Source organism: Lactuca virosa, chromosome 2, assembly GCF_052849685.1.
Source record: "Lactuca virosa cultivar CGN04683 chromosome 2, Lactuca_virosa_CGN04683_v6, whole genome shotgun sequence".
NCBI classification, from domain to species: Eukaryota; Viridiplantae; Streptophyta; class Magnoliopsida; order Asterales; family Asteraceae; genus Lactuca; species Lactuca virosa.
Genome location: NC_136427.1, coordinates 290,270,280 through 290,291,393, shown reverse-complemented (window position 1 = coordinate 290,291,393; position 21,114 = coordinate 290,270,280). Strand labels below are relative to the sequence as shown.

At 38.0% G+C, this 21,114-nt stretch overlaps 1 protein-coding gene and 1 long non-coding RNA gene across 2 annotated transcripts; one reads left to right on the top strand and one right to left on the bottom strand.

The window, feature by feature from the left end:
* Positions 1–2,874: 2,874 nt before the first annotated feature.
* LOC145161388 (receptor-like protein 7) lies at positions 2,875–6,013 on the bottom strand. The gene has a single exon (XM_079080898.1). It carries the CDS (start codon positions 5,979–5,981, stop codon positions 3,072–3,074), a length of 2,910 nt encoding a protein of 969 aa, XP_078937024.1. The 5' UTR covers positions 5,982–6,013; the 3' UTR covers positions 2,875–3,071.
* Positions 6,014–8,680: 2,667 nt separating this feature from the next.
* LOC145161387 (uncharacterized) lies at positions 8,681–9,792 on the top strand. Its single transcript, XR_013738487.1, has 2 exons — positions 8,681–9,136; positions 9,376–9,792. It is a non-coding gene; the product is annotated as an uncharacterized LOC145161387 (long non-coding RNA).
* Positions 9,793–21,114: the final 11,322 nt, after the last annotated feature.

Below are 21,114 nucleotides of genomic sequence, written 5' to 3'. Positions count from 1 at the left end.
CCGAGTGCTTTCACATGGGTCACCACCACTACCATTTGTTCCAACTGCTGCACCATCTGTCACAGTTGTACCTGAAAGAACGTAAATGTTTCCTTGACGAATACCTTTAATTACAACCAAAGAACCACGAACAACCTTCTTTACTCCTTCCCATGTAACTATCTTACACCCACCGGAGTCCAATACACCTTCAGTGATGAGATTCTTTCGCAACTTAGGAACATGTCTCATATCTAACAAAGTTTTAACCACTCCATCATGCATTTTGATGCTAACAGAACCAAGCCCAACCGTTTTGCAGGAATGGTTATTTCCCATTACCATGGTTCCACCATCTATGCTCCTATAGTTAGTAAACCACTTCCTATTTGGGAACATATGGTACGAGCAACCTGAATCAATAATCCATTTACCAGAGATTTCTTCATCAGAAGTGACAAAGTAACAATCATCATTGCTTTCTTCTCCCGAGGCGTAACTAGCTTCTTGCTTCTGTTGTGCATTTCCATTGTAATTGTTGTTGTTTTCTTTGTTCCATCCTACTTTTTGTTAGGACAGTTTGCTTTGAAATGTCCAAGCTCGCCACACTTAAAACACTGTCTTTCTGCAAGAGGTCTAGATTTAGATCCAGACTTTCCTCCCTTGCCTTTTCCTCTCTCATTACTTATACCTCTTGCAAACAATCCTTGTGCCTAGTCTTTGTTACCACTAGCAACAACCATGTCATCGGTTGTAATCTTTCGAAGATCATCCGCTAGAATTGACGCTCTAGTCTCATCTATCGTAAGACTGTCACCCACAAGCATCAATGTTTGTACAAGATTCTCATAAAACTTTGGCAACGAAAGAAGTAGTAAAAGTGCTTGATCCTCATCTTCTACCTTCACATCAATGTCTTTTAAATCTGATATACACCTATCAAATTTACTGATGTGTTCCCAGATTGAAGAACCTTCATCCATTTTGCAAGTAAACAATTTGGACTTCAAATAGATCCTATTTGTTAGAGTTTTCGTCATGAAATTTGCCTCTAACTTTTCCCACACCGCAACTGCCGATTCCTCATTACCAACCAAGAAAGCAACATCCCTTTCAAGGCATAAAATGATAGATTATCGTGCTTGAAGATCTAACTCCTCCCAATCCTCATCAGACATATCTTTGTGCTTCTTTGTCTTACCCGCCAAAGCCTTGTGTAACTTCTGTGAGATTAATAGATTTTTCATTTGCATCCTCTAATAAGAAAAATCATTCTTCCCATTGAACTTCTCTAGTTCATACTTCCCAACTTTAACTGTTCCGCTCGTAAATGCCATTTACCCGCTTGTTTCAGAATCTGCCTCTCTTAGGACTTTTATCGAACACCTTGTGTGCAGAACACAAAATACCACCTAAATATCTCAAATCTGAGCTCTACCACCTGGATTTGATATTAAGCTCTGATACCAATTGTTACTTCAGCGAAACAATGCAGAAAAATATAAACCAAATGTAGAATATAGAACTTTGACAGTAGCTAACCTTGTATTCCCGTTTTGCCCTTAGACTGAAGAACAAGCAATGACAATAACCGAGATAAAGAAAGTAAATAGATAATGAAGAACAACAGATTTAACGTGGTTCAGCAATAACCTGCTTACATCCACCAAAAAAGAGAAAACTTTGTATTTGGTTAAGAAGTAATTTACCTCACTTTTATCCCCTGTTACAAGACTTACGTTCTATCTCTCTTTAGAGCTGAAAATAGCATATAAACAAACATACTTGGGCCTACAAACATTTGGGCTATTAACCGGGTCATTTAACCCAAAACGGTTGGGTTGACCCAAGTCAACTCAAGCTGAGTTCTCGAGCTGACCACTTACAAAGTGCAAAGCCCTAATGATAAATGATGACTTGTTCCTTAAGTTATTTTATCAATTTGATAAAAAAAACATTACATATTGACAGATTACTTTGGTCATGTGGTTGATATATATTATCAAGTATCAACAATCCAGCTAGGGTGCCAACTCCATATCCCAACATCACCACTTTCCATGTAAACCCACTAAAAAGAGAGTAAAAAAAAAAGAACCTGATACAAAAGGATTTTGTTATTGCATTTGACCTTTTTTCGATTTTGCTAAGGTTTTAACTCCATAAAAAAAAAGGTAAAAAAAGAGAAACTAAAAAAAGAAGAGTAAGCAGATAAGTAATAAATGAAGTATATTAAGATTCAACAACACTAACCAATCAAAGTAACAAAAATATATACTCAACTGCGATCAAGATTCCTCGGTACTAACATGAGGTCACCGGCCTACCACTACAACATTAACAAGCTATAGCGACGACGAATTCGGGCTCTCTCCCGACGACATGTCGTCGGCATAGGGTATGCCAACGACATGTCGTCGGGATAGAGTCGTCGGCATAGGCGTGTCGGCATAGGTCAATAGTGTCGTCGGTATAGATGTCGCCGCGATAGCTTCACCTATCACGACGACAAGTCGTCGGTATAGATTCCGTAAAACTGGGTCGTTTTGATAAACCGGACCATCGAATATAAATAATTGGAAAATAGATTTATCGAAAGCTATACCGACGACATGTCGTCGGCATAGGTTTTCAGCATACCGCGTATTTTTTGGTCGTTCCCGCCAGAGGTTTAGAGACGACATGTCGTCGGCACAAGTATCCGGGTCAAACGATTTTGGTCAAAGTTGGCAAAACGTGTGGTGACGACTTGTCGTCGGCATAGGCGGAGTTGTAGCGACGACTTTTGTCGTCGGTATAGGTGTCGTCGCCATAGCTATGTATTCGTGTAGTGTACCAAGTAATTTAAGTAATAATTCAACATATATATAAGAATAATCCAAATTTTAGAGGGACTGAAAACGCAACATAACTAAGAATCTGCATGACCAGACTGATTGAATCTACAATTGTACAATCCAAAAGTTCTAGTCCTGCTGCAAACTTTTCTACATGCATCAGACGATAATGAAAAAGAAAAAAAAAAAAAAAAAAGTAAGGCGTTTTGCATGATTTGGTAAAATAGGAAAACATGTATGGTTCTAAAACCAATTTCATTTCCGAATATATGTGTACCTCCCCTTGTTTTTCCACGTTTGGATCATTATATGCTCTCCTGAATCGACAATTGCATTGAACCACTTTGGTCTTCTTGTTGACAACATGACATATCCTATCAACAATCCAGGTAGGGTGCCACATCCATATCCCATCATCACCACTTTCCACGTAAACCCACTCTCCTCTTCATCTTCATCAACTTCAAACTGTGGAGAACTTGGATGTTCACATTGCTTGGGCAGTGGAAACCCACAAAGCCCTAAATTCCCTCCAAAAGAGTTCCCTTCAAATGTGTTGAATTGTGTTCCTTGTGGAATACGTCCCACAAGATGGTTTTGTGAGACATTTAAGACTGCAAGAGTAGTTATGTCTGTAAGACTTTGAGGGATCTCTCCTATGAATTGGTTCCATGATAGGTCCAACGATTCAATCTGTGAGAGATTTCCTAGAGCATGTGGGATCCGACCATTGAGGTTGTTGTGGGAAAAGTTGAGTGCTATCAACGAGTTAAGATTACCAATGATGTTTGGAATCTCTCCTTCAAATTTGTTTCCGGATAGGTTTACAATCGTGTAGTCAACCAGAATTTTTGGAAATGGCAGTTGTTGACCTTTCACCACAACAATGATCGAGTAATACATGCCACCAGTGTTCAAATATTCTGGTTTTGTGTCTTTTCTTACCACGTCCTTCATGGCATTGAAGTATTGGAAATATTTCCGAGGGAGATGACCTACAAACCCGTTATCAGATAAGTCGAGAACTTGCAGAAGTGGAAATGATATATTAATCGTAGAAGAGGTTCTAATATGTCCATGAAAATTATTTGATTTGAGAACAAGAACCTGCAACCATGGAAGATATCCTAACCATTCAGGGAATGTGCCATTTAAGTGATTGTTTCCAACATCAAGTACTTTTAAATGTCGACATTTTGACAAAGAAGTGGGCACCTCTCCTTCAAATTGATTGCCCTTCAAAACAATTCCCTCTAATTCTCCATACTCCACACACACATTTGGAATGGTTCCATGAAAAAGATTGTTCCCCAAATCTATCATCCGAAGAGAGAAGCCGGTATTTTCAATGCATTGTGGAATCACTCCATCAAATCTATTATCGGAGATATCAAGATATTCTAGAGTGCTCATGTTGCAAATTGATGGAGGGAATGGTCCTTGAATCTTGTTGGACTGCAAATACAATTGCATTAGTCTATCCGAATGGAACTGTGGCAAGCCTGTTATGGAATTATTTGAGAGATCCAAATAAATCAACCCATTTCCTCCTATCTCTCCTGCCCAATCAGGAATGTCGCCCCCTATGTTGTTTCCAGATAGATCTAAACCTCGAAGATTTTTCATGGCTCGTAAGGACTTTGGAAACACATTTAGCTTGCTACATGCCAAATTTAACGTATGGAAATTAGGGTTGACATAGATGGTAGAATTATCGGTGACAACAGATAATCCACTATTAGAGAGATAGAGTGCTTGGAGGTTTGGTAGGCTTGATAACATTGTTTCCAATTCCCATAAACCTCTGAAATTATTCCATGAAAGGTCAAGGTGATTGAGGTTCATGAGCTCGATAAAAGATGGTAGAGTGGAGCCTTTATTCATCTCACCATCAAATTGATTACTCCAAAGGGATAATCTTTTTAATGATCGACACTTGAAGAATTCTGATGGCAAGCCTCCACTAAACATGTTATCACCAAGAAGAATGTTTTCTAGAAAGGGAAGCGTAAACAAGAAAGAGGGCAACGTTCCATTAAGCATGTTAGATGCTAAATAAAGAGTAACAAGTTGCCTAAGGTTTACTAGGGAATTGGGAAGTGATCCCACCAAACGACAATGGTAGAGTTGCAAGTATCTCAAGGACTTGAGATAGCCAATTGATTCGGGTATTTCTCCCGAAAAGTTGTTGTAGGAGAGATCCAAGTGTTTCAAAGACTTTAGACGACCAATTGAGTAGGGTATTTCTCCTGATAAGTTGTTGTATGAGAGATCCAAGTAGTTCAAAGACTTGAGATGGCCAATTGAGTCGAGTATCTCTCCTGATAAGTTTGTTTTTGATAGATCTAACCACTTGAGAGGCATATTAATGCTCGAGTTAACTTTGGGCAATGGACCAATGAGGTAATCATTCTGTGACAAGTCAACTATTTCCAAATATTGAATACTGAAGATATCACAAGGTAACTTTCCTCGCAAACCAGTGTTACGAAGATTGAGGGATTTTAGAGAAGAGATGTTAAGATAAGTGGGTAGAACCCAACCAGTATGAACATTGGTGATCAAGAGCTCTCTCAAATGAGTTGAATTTCGGAGGAGACTGTTTAAAACAGAAGGTCGAATTCGTAAGCCAGTGTTCCAATTTTGAGAGATATCAAGAGAAACCAGTTTAGGAAGAAATAAGATTTCAGAAGAAATTTCACCGATAAACCCACATTGAGAGATGTTGAGATGTGTGAGACTATTAGAAAATCTGCCAATTTCCCGTGGAAGTTTGGAATCAGTAAAATCATTGTAAGCAAGGTTGAGTGTTTGGAGACGAGGTAGGTGGAAGAGGGTGGTGTTAGGGTGGATATTACCTCTTAGCATGCCACAACTCAGGTCCATTCCGATAACATCACCAGTAATGTAGTTACAGGTGACACCATTCCACTTGCAACAATCTGTATTCTTAATCCAGTTCATGATAGGACTAAGCTGATTGTGACATTTCCAAGCATGAGATGAGTCATTGATGGAGGAAAGGTTTTCTTTAAATTGAAGCAAAGCAGAGGCCTGTTGAGTAGAGCATTTGTGAGTGTTATTGATAAAAGAAGAAGAGGAAGCAGCAAAAGAGATGAAAAACAAGAGAAGGGAAAAGGAGAGAAGCAACTTTGAATCAATCATTCTCTTAAATTGCTATAAACATTCGTACTTGATACAAGTTTATATATATGATCATGGCGATATTATGAGAATATTCTTAGAATTCCGTTCACACTTTTGAAGGAAGACTTGGGTTGTACTGGTATTGTGATTTGTGGGCCTTGTTTATTTATATTTTCCCGTCTTATTGTGTTAAATTTCCGTGTAATTGACAAAACATTAAACTAGAATTTTTTAATGGAACTTTTAGCAAACTATGTCGATTAGGTTTTAAGTCTTTGTGGTCCACTAATATTATATCACAACGCAAAACTCACTCACATATTGACTTTTGGACTTATGTAATTTGTTGAGTATCTATGAGTATTTAAATTTCGTAGGTAATTTCCATCCCATACATTGAACTTTTAAGAGTTCCAAGTTATCACCATATTCTATTAAATTTTGTGTAGTTTATTGGATTGCCACAACATTCTATTTTTAATCATTTATTTCTTTAACAAATCTATAATTTTATAAATAAGAATATTGTATAATAGTTGATACAATAAACGTGCAAAATAAAACACATGGATAGTTAAATTTGTGGTTTAACTATAAGGTGGTCTCTAACACATGTTATATCAACTATTATACAATATTCTTAGTTGAATTAAATTAAATTATAATTAATTAAATCCATGGTTTAATCAAATAAAAATAAAACAACCATTAAATAACAAAATGTGTCTAATCAAATTTATTGTTTCATATAATTTTACATTAAATAACAAAATGTGTCTAATCAAATTTATGGTTTCATATAATTTTACATTAAATAAATAGAGGGTCCCACCGTTAATTTGGTTGAATACTTGAACCATTCAATGGGAATTAATCCCTCCCATTCAACTCATTGCCAAATATGCAAATGAATTGAAACTCTTTATCAACAAAGTTCTTATAGCCATTATCATCACATCAAGAAGGGTAACGCATAACACTCACGAAGGAGTGAAAAAGAAGGGAACTCTTTATCACTTGTCACAAAGATTTTATCTATTTTGTCGAAAATGATAATTCGTAGGATAGATTATAGTCCAACAATAAAATATAATAAAAACAAGAAGATTCTAATTGTCAATTACTCTAGAGCAACATTCTGAAATGAAAATTTAAAAAACACTTATTGTCTTTTTCTAAGTAATTTAACGAGCTCTTATCTATATTGTGTGATCCAATGGTACATGTGAATGGACGACTTTGAAATTTGGTGAGTAGGCCCTAAATTAGGTATTTGATACAAGTTTATATATATGATCATGGCGATATTAGGAGAATATTCTTAGAATTCCATTCACACTTTTGAAGGAAGACTTGGGTTGTACTGGTATTGTGATTTGTGGGCCTTGTTTATTTATATTTTCCCGTCTTATTGTGTTAAATTTCCGTGTAATTGACAAAACATTAAACTAGAATTTTTTAATGGAACTTTTAGCAAACTTTGTCGATTAGGTTTTAAGTCTTTGTGGTCCACTAATATTATATCACAGCGCAAAACTCACTCACATATTGACTTTTGGACTTATGTAATTTGTTGAGTATCTATGAGTATTTAAATTTCGTAGGTAATCTCCATCCAATACATTGAACTTTTAAGAGTTCCAAGTTATCACCATATTCTATTAAATTTTGTGTAGTTTATTGGATTGCCACAACATTCTATTTTTAATCATTTATTTCTTTAACAAATCTATAATTTTATAAATAAGAATATTGTATAATAGTTGATACAATAAACGTGCAAAATAAAACACATGGATAATTAAATTTGTGGTTTAACTATAAGGTCGTCTCTAAAACATGTTATATCAACTATTATACAATATTCTTAGTTGAATTAAATTAAATTATAATTAATTAAATCCATGGTTTAATCAAATAAAAATAAAACAACCATTAAATAACAAAATGTGTCTAATCAAATTTATTGTTTCATATAATTTTACATTAAATAACAAAATGTGTCTAATCAAATTTATGGTTTCATATAATTTTACATTAAATAAATAGAGGGTCCCACTGTTAATTTGGTTGAATACTTAAACCATTCAATGGGAATTAATCCCTCCCATTCAACTCATTGCCAAATATGCAAATGAATTGAAACTCTTTATTAACAAAGTTCTTATAGCCATTATCATCACATCAAGAAGGGTAACGCATAACACTCACGAAGGAGTGAAAAAGAAGGGAACTCTTTATCACTTGTCACAAAGATTTTATCTATTTTGTCGAAAATGATAATTCGTAGGATAGATTATAGTCCAGCAATAAAATATAATAAAAACAAGAAGATTCTAATTGTCAATTACTCTAGAGCAACATTCTGAAATGAAAATTTAAAAAACACTTATTGTCTTTTTCTAAGTAATTTAACGAGCTCTTATCTATATTGTGTGATCCAATCGTACATGTGAATGGACGACTTTGAAATTTGGTGAGTAGGCCCTAAATTAGGTATTTGTGCAAATTTTCAAATTTCATTTCAATAATGTTAACAACACTACGAAAGTATCAATGAAGCTTCTTTCAATAAGGACGCAGAATGAAAGCAAGAATAATATAAGTATTTACAGAGAATTGTTTATTGAAATTCAAGGTGCCTATAAAGGGTTACAAATCCAATTGTTAATTGACATTGTAAAAATGCACCTGCAGTAACCATGCCATAACAAATAGAAATATCGAATAAGAACAATGAAATTTACAAAAAGGCACAGTCATTTATCTCCCTTGAAAGGAACTGTTAGCAAAATAACATAAATCCTTTTGTATACTATTAATTCATAAACGAACCTTTATTTCCCTCCCTTCTGTTGTTTATAACTTTTAAAAGTCTGATGGTTTTTTAAAAGTCTGTTGTTTATAACTTGTAGGTGGGTCCCACCATCAAACCCCTCTCCACAACCAAAGTACAGTTCTTCATCCCTTTTACCCTATCTTCATCTCTTTTACCTTTTCTTCATCCATGGATCAGTGAAAGAAGAGCCGCCTCGCTCTTCCACACCTCTGCTTGCCGTAAAACACCACTATCATCGGCAACCCTCCATCTCCTTCCTCTCTTTGTCTCCACCAACCTTCTAGCACCTGGCAAATAGAAATCCGACGAGACCTTCAAGGTGGATACAGAAGATGTAAGCTTCCATAGAAACCGGACGAGACCTCAATCCCTTTTTTTCTGTTAAAGCATCATGACATGGATATTTCCAACGTCCAGGAAGCTAACAAACATTTTGAAGAAGATGGATTTGGGGAAGTCGGTTATTTACAAATCTGTTGTCTCAAATCCATCTTCATTTTGCGTTTCTATGTAGCTTAAGTATCTTAATTCCATCTTCATTCTTAATAAGGGTTTCACTGTGGGATTTTGAAGGTGAAAAAGTTATATATTTGATAATGGTGGAACAAGAAATCAGGGGTTTTTCGCATCTGATGGATTCACTTTTAAGGAAGAATTTGATTTTGAAGTGAAAAGTTTGGAGGTCTTTTTGCAACTGGGTTTGGTTTCGATTTGAAGCTTTTTAGACATCTTTTTGCATCCTTGCTTGAGAAGATGAAGTGGTTCCTCAACTGTTTTGAATTTCCAGATATCTGAGGACTAAATTTGCTCTAGGTTTGCTTTGATTCATGTCTGAATAACTTTATTTTTGGTCTCTTGTTCATGGACTGTTCGTATTTGGATTGTATTTGGTTTGACCCAAGTTGTCGAATTTGATTTCCCATGTATGTTGTAATGAACAAAAACATTTTCTGGTATAATTCTATTTAGATTGACTTCATTTTGATTTAATATGGTTTATTCAATATTTGGTACTCTTCTTGCTGGAGAAGATGAATTAGTTGTCGGGGTCGGAGTAACTGGAACGAGGAAGTGGGTGAGGGAGGGGTGGATTGGGTTGGGTTGGGTGGAATAAGATTAGGGTGGTAGGACCCATCTATTTATTAAATATTTTCTAAAATAAAAAAATCAATAAACATTAAATTAATTAAAAAAGAAATATTCAAGGGCAATTAAGTCTTTTTAAGTCTGGTAGGGACCAAGCGTGCAACGAAAATACATAATAGCGACGGTCCGAGTTAGAAAAAGTGTTAGGGACTAAGCGCGCAAATTACCCCAAACCACAGGGACCATTCGTATAATTTACTCAATATGTTGGTTTCTTTTTTTATTATTATTATTTAGAGTTAAAGATAATAATACTAAAAAGAAGTCTATACATATCTACGGAAGGCAAATGGGCAACAAGTCACTAGCCCTTTCTGGATAGTAAAACTAATTCTTTTGAAAACAACATCAGTGGATCTAGGAGATATAACATTACTATGCATGACCCGTTGGACTTTGTTGAGGAGCTCCACCACCTCTGGTGCAAGAAAACCAAAGGTGTCAAATGCGAAAGATATAAACACATGTGGATTTTCAATGCATGCATTCTTGTGTTTTGTCACTTTGCATGCGGCGGCTTTCAAAGCATCATGTCCCACTGTGAAACCCCCACTCCTTAAACCCATGAGAGGGGAGACCCTAGTAATATCCACACAAACATGCTTCCCTCCTACCCATCCACATACCAAAATGCCAGCCGACCTGAGTGTGGATCTTCCATCCAGCGTGTGACATCCCCATTTTCACGGCCAGAAAAGACCGATTTGTTTATGCTTTATTTTGAAAATCAGAGTATCTTTTAAAGAAATGTGTTGCGGAATTTGTTCCCAGAAAAACATGATAAATACGTTATCAAATCATTTCCGAAGAAATGTATTTCATTCATTTTCAAAACATTGGGATGTCATCGTCAATACAGAAACATAAGCATAAACAGAACTTACATTCATTTACTCTAGTGATCTACATCTCTTTTAAATCTCTCAGTGTAAAGTAGCTTCATATCGACACCTGTGATACAAATAAGCTTGAGTGGGTCAGGTTGGGAAACCTGGTGAGTACATAGGGTTTTCAACCCACAATAATATAATTATTATGTTTAAACAATCAACCCAATTACCCATCCCCATTTTCTTCATTTAATATTCCCTAAAGAATTATCTTAAGGGTCATTTCCTATGTCGTATTTACCTCTCATCTCTTTACATCACATTTCCTTATATGTTCGTTCCTAAGGCATGAATACGTAGTTACAACATCGCCTGAACTCGTAATTCATAGTAAGGGTTAGAGTATCATCACATGAATACGCAGTCACAACATCGCCTGAACTCGTAATTCATAGTAAGGGTTAGAGTATCATCACATGAATACGCAGTCACAACATCGCCTGAACTCGTAATTCATCACCTACAGGTTATAAGTCTGCTGGTGTTTCCACGGGGTTGTCTAGAATAGTCAGTGGTCGCCATCTATACTCTGGTAGATGACTACATCTCCACATTTCCGGACAAGGTTATGGTATTTTTCATCCTACATCACCGATTCATCATCACTTATCTATCATCACCTAATTATCATCACCTTCCTATCATCACCTATCTCTCATCATTTTATTTCATCACACACCAACTATTTCATCTACCCATGTTTTATCCCAACATATTTGTAGATATAAATATACAGTTTGAATCATTTAAAACATGTATAAAATCATTCATCCAACATAGACAACAAGTATTCAGATAATATGCACACATAGCACGTAAATTATATAAAATACTTCATATCTATGTGTAAGATGAAAGTAACTATGCACTCACTTGAAAAGGTGGTGACTCGGTACTCGGACAGCACTTCGTTATCTCAAAACAATTTTCCCTTGACAAAACCTAGTATCAATACCACTAGGGTTTAGTCTAACGTTAACTGCGACTAATTAATAGTCTAGCTATTATTACTATTATATAAGCGTTAAGCAACACTCTTATATAACTCATAATAATAGCCCAAATAATTATTTTAAGGTCCTAATAATGTTACTATATTAAAACATAAGCTATACTAAAGATAGGGTAGTCGTAGCTCACTTACAGCGGGTTTTCTCGAAAACCGGGCTCCGCCAGAGCAGAGTTTCTGAGCCGAGGGCTCTCCTTTTCGGAGCCGTCAGGCGCTCCGGGGCTTCCGCCTCGTGCTAGGGAGTTACCCTAGGCTTTGGGGGGTTAGGGAGGCTTAGAGAGAGGTTCTAGAAAGAGAAAGAAGGGTTTGAAGGTGTGAGGAAATGGCATGACCCGACACTTCTATTTATAGGGTGAAATCCTGATGGACTCGCCGAGTCGGTGCCACGTGTCATCACCTGATGGCTTTTCTTGCGGAGAAAACTTTGTCCCATATTCTGCCACGTCACCTCTTTTGCAGCAGCACCCTGCCGACTTCTAAACCCCGTAACTTTCACATACGAGCTTCGTTTTCGACGTTCTTTTTTTCCACGCGTAGGTAAAAACAAGATCTACAACTTTCATTTAGATTCCGTCGGCTAATTCTCGACCGATCTTAAATTTAGCAGTAGGATGAGATTAGACTGTTAAATAACCACGAAGAATTCGTAACTCCTTCATACGGACTCCGTTTTCGTCTGTCTTTTTACCGTTGAGTTCCTATTAATGAGATATTCAACTCTCATTAAGGTTGCGTAAGCCAAAAACCGCTCGAACTAAAATTCGAGTTTCGGGTCGTGCACTGCTATGCCAAATCTTAGAAAAATCATAACTTCCTCATACGAAGTCAGATTTGGGCGTTCTTTTTTTTTTTTGTATGTTCTCGGTTTATCATATACTACAACTTTTGTTTAGATCATTAAGGTTAAAAAGTCCTCTATCGTAAATTCACTATTTACGTCTCCCGGTGCAGTGCCGGTTTTGCAGCGAAACTTCGACGGGCCATAACTTCTTCGTTATAACTCGGATTTTCGACGGGCCATACTCAAAAACTATTCTCTGTCTAACAGACATGTGCATGTCGACTTCCATATCTTTGACGATTTAGGTGGGGATTTAGGTGGGGCGGTGTCCTTGTTAGTGAAATCGCTACAATCAAATCCTAGAATCGTATCACTAAGACGAGTCAAAGAAAAAATGTAATCAGAGTCCGTACCATATATGCCTCTGTGATGTAAGATATGGTCTTGTAATGTCCAAGATTAGGCCCTTGAGGCTACAAATGTGTAGGACGAAACCTTGTATGTCGAGCACAAACCCAAACCACCGAACCGAATCGGTAAAGATACCTGACGCCACTGGATGTCTCCAAAGAATGGGCCTCCACAAACCACCATATCCTCGATAGTGTCGTGCAATCCTTTGTCAAAGAACAAAGCTACCTCCTCTATGTACACAGGTTGGAATATCCTTAAACCAAAAAAAAGTTTTGCAATGCCCATACATGAACGAAGCAAAATGATCTCACTCTACGTGTCACATAGTTGTGGAAGAAGACTCATCAAATCAACAACATTGACAACTCTCTTCATAGCCAACCCACTAATAAACATCGTGTACCTGTTAACGCCCCCCGCCCCCTAAAGGAGTTTTACCCCTAAAGACGGCCTCTTTCTATCAGTTGGGAATAAATCTGCATGAAGTTTTCTACCATCATACGATGGCCAAAAAATCTCCTTTTTCTTAATATTTAGCTCAAGACTTAAGCCTGGACCATTCACCTCAATAATGTTCAATACGCTAGCCACATCCTCTGAATCTCCAATGATAGTCCCATCATCTAGATACCAGGCATGGAGAAGGAGCTTGCAATTGTCTCTAATCTTATGCACTAGTGGGTGCAAAACAAAGGCAAAAAAGAAGAGGTCGCAAAGGGTCGCCTTGTTGCACCCCAATGGCAGACCATATATGCTTGTCTCCAATGTAAAGTCTCATTGCTTGCCCATATAAGAAATCCACTTTCAAATAAATAGAAGAGCACATCCTCCTAACCTCGTGAAGTAAGGCTGGTCTATCCAACAGGTTAAAGGCATTCGAGAAATCCATTGTAAGCATAGCAAGAGACCCATCCAAGTGGTGTTCACTCAATACCCTATTGGCGCTGTGTAATACAGCCTTAGCACCTCTGGATACACTGACCCCAAACTAAAAATCATTTAGGTACTTGGCTATCTCTTTACCCACACCTTTCATAGCCACCTTGGAAACCAAACGCCTCCATATAGTACCTACTACAATTGGTCGGATCCCGTTGTTTGGTTTAATGAGAGGCGTGAGAGGAGCGGATGCATCAAACTCTGCCAAAATAGACGGACATCTCCCCTCTAACCATAAATTAACAATTGCAATGATAACACATAGAAGATATGTGGCTATAGGTGACCCTTCTCAACAAATAGAATCTAGAATATGTTGATCCCTCAAGCCATCTGTCACACCCCCAAACCGGAACGGCGGAAACGTTCGAGGGTGGATGAATTCATTTGTAGTATCACAACAATGCACAATAGTAATCAAAGTACAACATTCATTACATTGATAAAATATAACTTTACATTCGTGTTCAAATCATTGTACATTTGACACCAAAAAGTATAATTAAAAGACATAATTATATGAGACTCTGTCTTCCTTAAAACTTGTGGGTACCTGTTTATCGATTTCCTGAAAATACAAGTAGTTTTGAAAAGAATGTCAACAATTAAGTTGGTGAGTTCATAAGCATGTTTGTAATAGAAATCTATTATTTATTCCTTTGAAAAATGCAAGTATCTTTTCCCCAGAAAATCCTATATTTTCTGTTGTATATGTATTTGTGTTCTGAAATAGTATGATATAGTTTTAAATTCCCATAAAACTATGAAAAGTAAGTTTTCTTGGTATTAGAATAGTATTCTGTAAGAAAAACTCATGAAGTTATAAATATCTAAATTCACCATTTATAGTTTTATTTATATAAAACTATGTGAAGTTGTTTACTTATTCTTACACTAAACGCATTATTCAATACCAAATTGTGAGTTATCATAACCATGCTTGATGACCTAAGCCTCGCCTGAAACACAACGTTCTTCAGGCGTCGAAATACGGTACGGCAGTTGTCACCACAGGTCTGCCGACCTAGCTGTTGCAAGCAGTTCTGGTGCGGGATTGTATGTCCTGTATAGATCTATACACAAGTGTCACGCTCTCCCTCAAGGAGACTCTGGTTATAATTTTCAGGACTTTTCTTTTATACTTAAATAAGTACTTGAAGCGTGACTCACAAACGCTATATTGATAGTTATGTGTAGAATAATAAAAATATCTTTGTAAAAGATATTTTGTAAATATCTCATAAATTATATTTAATATAATTTATATAGTTGTTTTCATAAGTTATTTCTGAATATGAAAAGAAATATGTAAGTTCCATCAACTGTATTGATAAGTATACATGACTCATAAACTATATCTATTATAGTTTATATGTTTGTTTTTATATGAAATCCAAAACTGGTAAAATAGTATGTTTATTTTAGTAAAAATAACAATCGTAAACTATTTGAATCATTTTTGTTATTTATACAATATTTCCTCGTATTTTACTTGTATTTCCCCCTAAAACATTATAAAAATAGTGAAAATATAGGGGTATAAACTCACTTGATAGGTGGTGATTTGGGCAGCGTTTCGTTTCTCAGAAAAGAGTTTTCTTGATGAAATTGAGAGTTTTTGATGAAAAGTCGGCTTCATGCGGGCAGAGTTTCAGTTTGAAATTGAGGACTTCGGGGCTTGCTTCAGGTGGTAAAGAGGTTCTCGGGACTTCGGAGGGTTTAGAAAGGCTTAAAGGAGTGTTTGAGTGGAGAGAGGATTTGAAAATTCTAAACAAAACCCGGAGGTCTCGCATCCTATTTATAGGAGGGGTCAGGCCCTCGGTACGCTGGGCGTAATTTTCACATACGGTGGGCGTACTACTGAAAACCTCAGTACGCTGGGCGTACGTCTTGTATGCGGGGCGTACTGGTTTGAGTCTTATTCGATCTTCGGACGTGGTGAGGCTACGAGGCACGCGTCGAGGCTAGTCCCATTACGCTGGGCGTAATCTTTTCGTACGCGGGGCGTAATGGCTACCTGGCTTCGGACGTGTTGATTGAACGAGCTACGTGTCGCATACGAGAAAAGAGGCGACGTGGTCAATCTGAGGCCTAGCTTCCGAGTACGCTGGGCGTACTCATGTACGCGGGGCGTACTTCTTTTTTCCAAACTTCAAAAATTCATATCTTTTGCATACGAACTCTGTTTTTGACGTTCTTTATATCCACGCGTAGGTGAGACCATGCTCTACAACTTTCGTTTATACTCTTTCGGCTAATTTTGACTTTATTTTTAAAGTTATATTTTTAACAGGTCGGGACAGGAAAAGTCCGTTAAAAATTCATAACTTCTTCATCCGACGTCCGTTTTTGTCTGTCTTTTTATCCTTGAATTTCTTTTGATAAGGTATTCGATTCTCGTTTAGGTTGTTTTGGCCAAAAGTTGTTTGATCTAAATTTCAAGTTTCGGGCTGCGTACTGTTGTGTCGAAACTTAGAAAAATCATAACTTCTTCATACGAAGTCAGATTTAGTCGTTCTTTTTATGGACACTCTCGGTTTAACGTATACTATAACTTTCATTTAGATAGTTAAGGCTAAAAAGCAATTTATTGAAAACTCAATTTTTACGTTAAATAGTGTTTTGCTGGTTTTGTCGTGGATTTTCGGTAAGTCATAACTTCTTCGTTATAACTCGGATTTGGGCATTCTTTATATTTTTGGAATCCTTGACACGATCTCTACTAGTATATTCATCCCAAACAAGTTTATTTAACATTTCATTTTTGAGGGTCGATTATGTAAATGTACATAGTATACAAAAATTTCTCTTTGTTATTTTAAAAAGAACAACAAATTGATCTATACTATTACATTGATTCGAAATAGCGGGTTGTTACTTTATCCCCCCGTTAGAGGGAATTTCGTCCCGAAATTATTTCTAAAGTGGTATTTATGGACTAGGGAAAAGATGTGGATATTTTTGTTTCATCAGATCTTCCCGTTCCCAAGTGAATTCAGGTCCCCGTTTAGCATTCTAGCGAACCTTCACTATTGGTATACGACTTTGTTTTGTTCTTTTGATTTCCCTATCCATGATTTCCACTGGTTCTTCTACGAAGTGTAGACTCTCATTTAATTCAATTTCATTGAGTGGAATTAAAAGAGTCTCATCAGACAGACACTTCTTGAGATTTGAGACGTGAAAAGTGGGGTGAATGTTAGTGAGTTCCTGTGGTAGTTTGAGTTTATAAGCAACCGGACCAATTCTAGCAAGGATTTCGAATGGTCCGATGTACCTTGGTCTTAGTTTTCCACTTTTGCCAAAGCGTATCATTCCTTTCCAGGGTGAGACCTTTAACAGAACGCGGTCACCAACCTGAAATTCCAAGGGTTTTCGTCGTTTATCCGCATAACTCTTCTGTCTATCACGAGAAGCTTTCAATCGTTCCCGGATTTGTATAATCTTTTCTAGTGGTTTCTCGAATGATCTCGGGACCAGTTAGAGTACTGTCGGTTACTTGGTTCTTGGCTAGTTGCGTATCGCCCACTTCAGCCCAGCACAGAGGAGATCTGCACTTACGACCATAGAGAGCTTCAAAGGGTGCAACTTTGATGCTAGTGTGATAGCTATTGTTGTAGGAGAATTCAACTAGTGGTAAATGGGTGTCCCAAGCTTTACCAAAATCTATAACACAAGCTCTTAACATGTCTTCCAGCGTTTGTATGGTTCTCTTGCTTTGCCCATCGGTCTGAGGATGATACGCTGTACTCATGTCAAGATTGGTTCCCAAGGACTTTTGCAATGATTGCCAAAACCGGGAGGTAAATCTACTATCTCGATCAGAGATAATAGATATTGGCACACCATGCAATCGTACTATCTCTTTAAGTTACGTCCTTGTTAACTTCTCCATTTTATCAGTTTCTTTTATTGGCAGGAAGTGTGCGGATTTGGTTAACCTATCGACAATAACCCAAATGATGTCATCACCACTCGTTGTCCTGGGTAACTTGGTTATGAAATCCATTGTAATCCGCTCCCACTTCCACTCAGGTATTTCTGGCTGTTGAAGTAAACCTGAGGGCTTTTGATATTCTATTTTGACTTTGGCGCAAGTTAGACACTTGCCCACAAAAGAAGCTACCTCGGCTTTCATGTTTGGCCACCAATAGAGTTTCTTTAGGTCCAGATACATCTTGTCTGAACCCGGGTGAACGGAGTATCGAGTTTTATGGGCTTCGTTCATGACAACATCTTTGTAGCCACCAAACTTCGGTGTCCAAATTCGATTCATGAGATAACGAACTCCGTCACCCTTGATTTTCAAGTTCTTTTCCATTCCCCTTAAGGCTTCTCTTGTCATGTTTTCGGGTTTCAAGGCTTCCAGCTGAGCCTCCTTGATTTGTGTAGATAGGTGGGAATGGATAGTCATGGTCAGAGACTTTACTCGGCGGCCTGAGTACTCTTTCCGACTAAGGGCATCTACTACCACATTGGCCTTGCCGGGGTGATAACGAATATCACGCACATTCGTAATCATTTAGTAGTTCTACCCATCATCGTTGTCTCATATTAAGTTCTTTCTGATCAAATATGTGTTGGGGGCTTTTGTGATCAGTAAAGACTGTGCATTTAGTACCGTACAGGTAATGCCTCCAGATCTTTAGAGCAAAAACCACTGCTCCCAGTTCGAGGTCGTATGTAATATAGTTGACTTTGTGGTTCTTAAGCTGTCTTGAGTCATAGGATATAACCTTTCCTCGCTGCATCAGAACGCAACCTAGCCATTGCTTGGACGCATCGCAATAAACTACAAAATCTTCTGTCCCTTCTGGGAGGGATAAGATCGGTGCGCTACAAAGGGCTTCTTTTAATGTCTGGAAAGCAATTTCTTGTTTCTCCTCCCATTTGAATATCACACCTTATTGGGTCAAGGTGGTGAGTGGCTTTGCGATCTTTGAAAAGTTCTGGATGAATCTCCTGTAGTAGCCAACGAGACCTAGAAACTGACGAATCTCTGTTGGGGTTCGTGGGGTCGCCCAACTTTCGATAGCCTTGATCTTGGAGGGGTCAACATGTATCCCATCCTTGCTGACTACATGATCTAGAAATTCCACCTTTCGAATCCAGAATTCACATTTTGAGAACTTCGCATACAATTTCTCTGCCCTTAAGGTTTCCAAAACTTATCGCAAGTGTTGGCTGTGTTCCTCCTTACTCTGAGAATAGACTAGTATATCGTCAATGATGACTATAACGAACTTGTCTAAGTAAGGTCGGCACACTCGATTCATCAGGTCCATCAATATTGCAGGTGCATTCGTTAGACCAAAGGGCATCACTACGAATTCGTAGTGACCGTAGCGAGTTCTGAAAGCAGTCTTTGAAATGTCGACCTCCTGGACTCGTAACTGATGGTATCCTGATCTCAGGTCAATCTTGGAGAAGAAACTAGCTCCTTGTAGTTGATCAAAGAGGTCATCTATTCGTGGCAAAGGGTATCGATTTTTAATGGTAAGTTTGTTTAATTCTCGGTAGTCTATGCACATACGAAATGATCCGTCCTTCTTTTTCACGAACAAGACCGGCGCTCCCCAGGGTGAGAAGCTTGGTCTAATGAAGCCTTTGCTGAGTAGTTCGTTCAACTGGCTGGACAGTTCTTGCATTTCTGAAGGTGCAAGACGATACGAGGATTTAGCTACAGGGGTAGCTCCGGGAATCAAGTCGATTCGGAATTCGACTTGGCGTTCAGGAGGAACTCCTGAGAGATCTTCAGGGAATACATCAGGGAAATCACAGACTTCAGGAATATCCTTGGTGTTTTTCACTTCTTGTGTTTTATCAACTATGTGAGCTAAGAAGGCACTGTAATCTTTGCGAAGATACTTCTTGGCCTTAACGCAAGAAATGATTTGAAGTTTTGCACTAGGTTTGTCGCCATAGATAATAAGGGATTCACCATTTGGTAAATTGAGGCGAATGGCTTTTTCGTAGCATAGAATATCGGCACGATGAGTACTTAACCAGTCCATGCCAATGATGATGTCAAAGCTTTTTATGGAGACCGGCATAAGGTCTATTTGGAAGGAATAACTGTTTAAAGTAAGTGTACACCCTATGTATATATCATTTGTGCTCTCGGTCTTGCCATTAGCCATCTCTACAGTGAATGTGTCTTTTAAGGACTGGATTTTTTGTTTTAGTAGGTGTTTAAATTCATGGCTCACGAAACTTTTCTCCGCATCACTATCAAAAAGAATGCATGCGTAAGAATCGTTGAGAAGGAACGTACCGGTAACCACGGTAGGATCTGCCATCGCTTCTTCGTGGCCAATTGTTAAAACTCTTCCTATACCCCCAACATTCTTTGTCTTTGGGCAGTTTCTCTTGTAATGCCTATTTCGCCACGCTCGTAACAAGCTTGGATAACTCCCGTAGCAGGGACTTGAGAAATAGGCTGAGTCGGTGCCTTACAGAAACGGACAGTATGCCCCTTTCTGTTACAATTCTTGCAGTGCATTTCTTTGCAAGCTCCTGTATGATGGAAGTTGCATTTATTGCACTTTGGCAACGATCCATCATATCTACTTGGAGTTGCTGGAGTGACAGATACAGTGGTAGGAACAGGGGTTGGAACAGCAGCAGGAACAATAGCAGCGTGTGCCGCCACTGTTTGTTGCATTTTCGAGGGCTCGTGAGATGATTTCCCTTTTTTCTTGTTCCAGAATTTCTTCTTACTGCCCCCTTCCTTGAGTTGCTTCGGGATGGGTACCATAAAGCCTTGACGGACTCCATGGTTTACTAGCGTCTGTGCCAAACGCTTGGCACTATCAAAAGTGAAAGGGTTAGCGGCTATTACATTTCCGTGTATTTGAGGAGAGAGTCCCCAGATATATCTCTCAACTTTCTTGCTCTCAGTGGGAACCATCCCTGGACACAGAATAACCAGATCACTGAACCTGGCAGTATATGCAGTAATATCAGAGTCTTTCATCGTCAGACTCCAAAGTTCTTCTTCTAGCTTTTGAATTTCACCTCGAGGACAATATTCCGCTAGCATCAGGATTTTTATATCATCCCAACCCATAGCATTGGCAACTGGAAGGGATAAGGATTTCACATAGCCATTCCACCAGGAAAGGGCTCTGTCT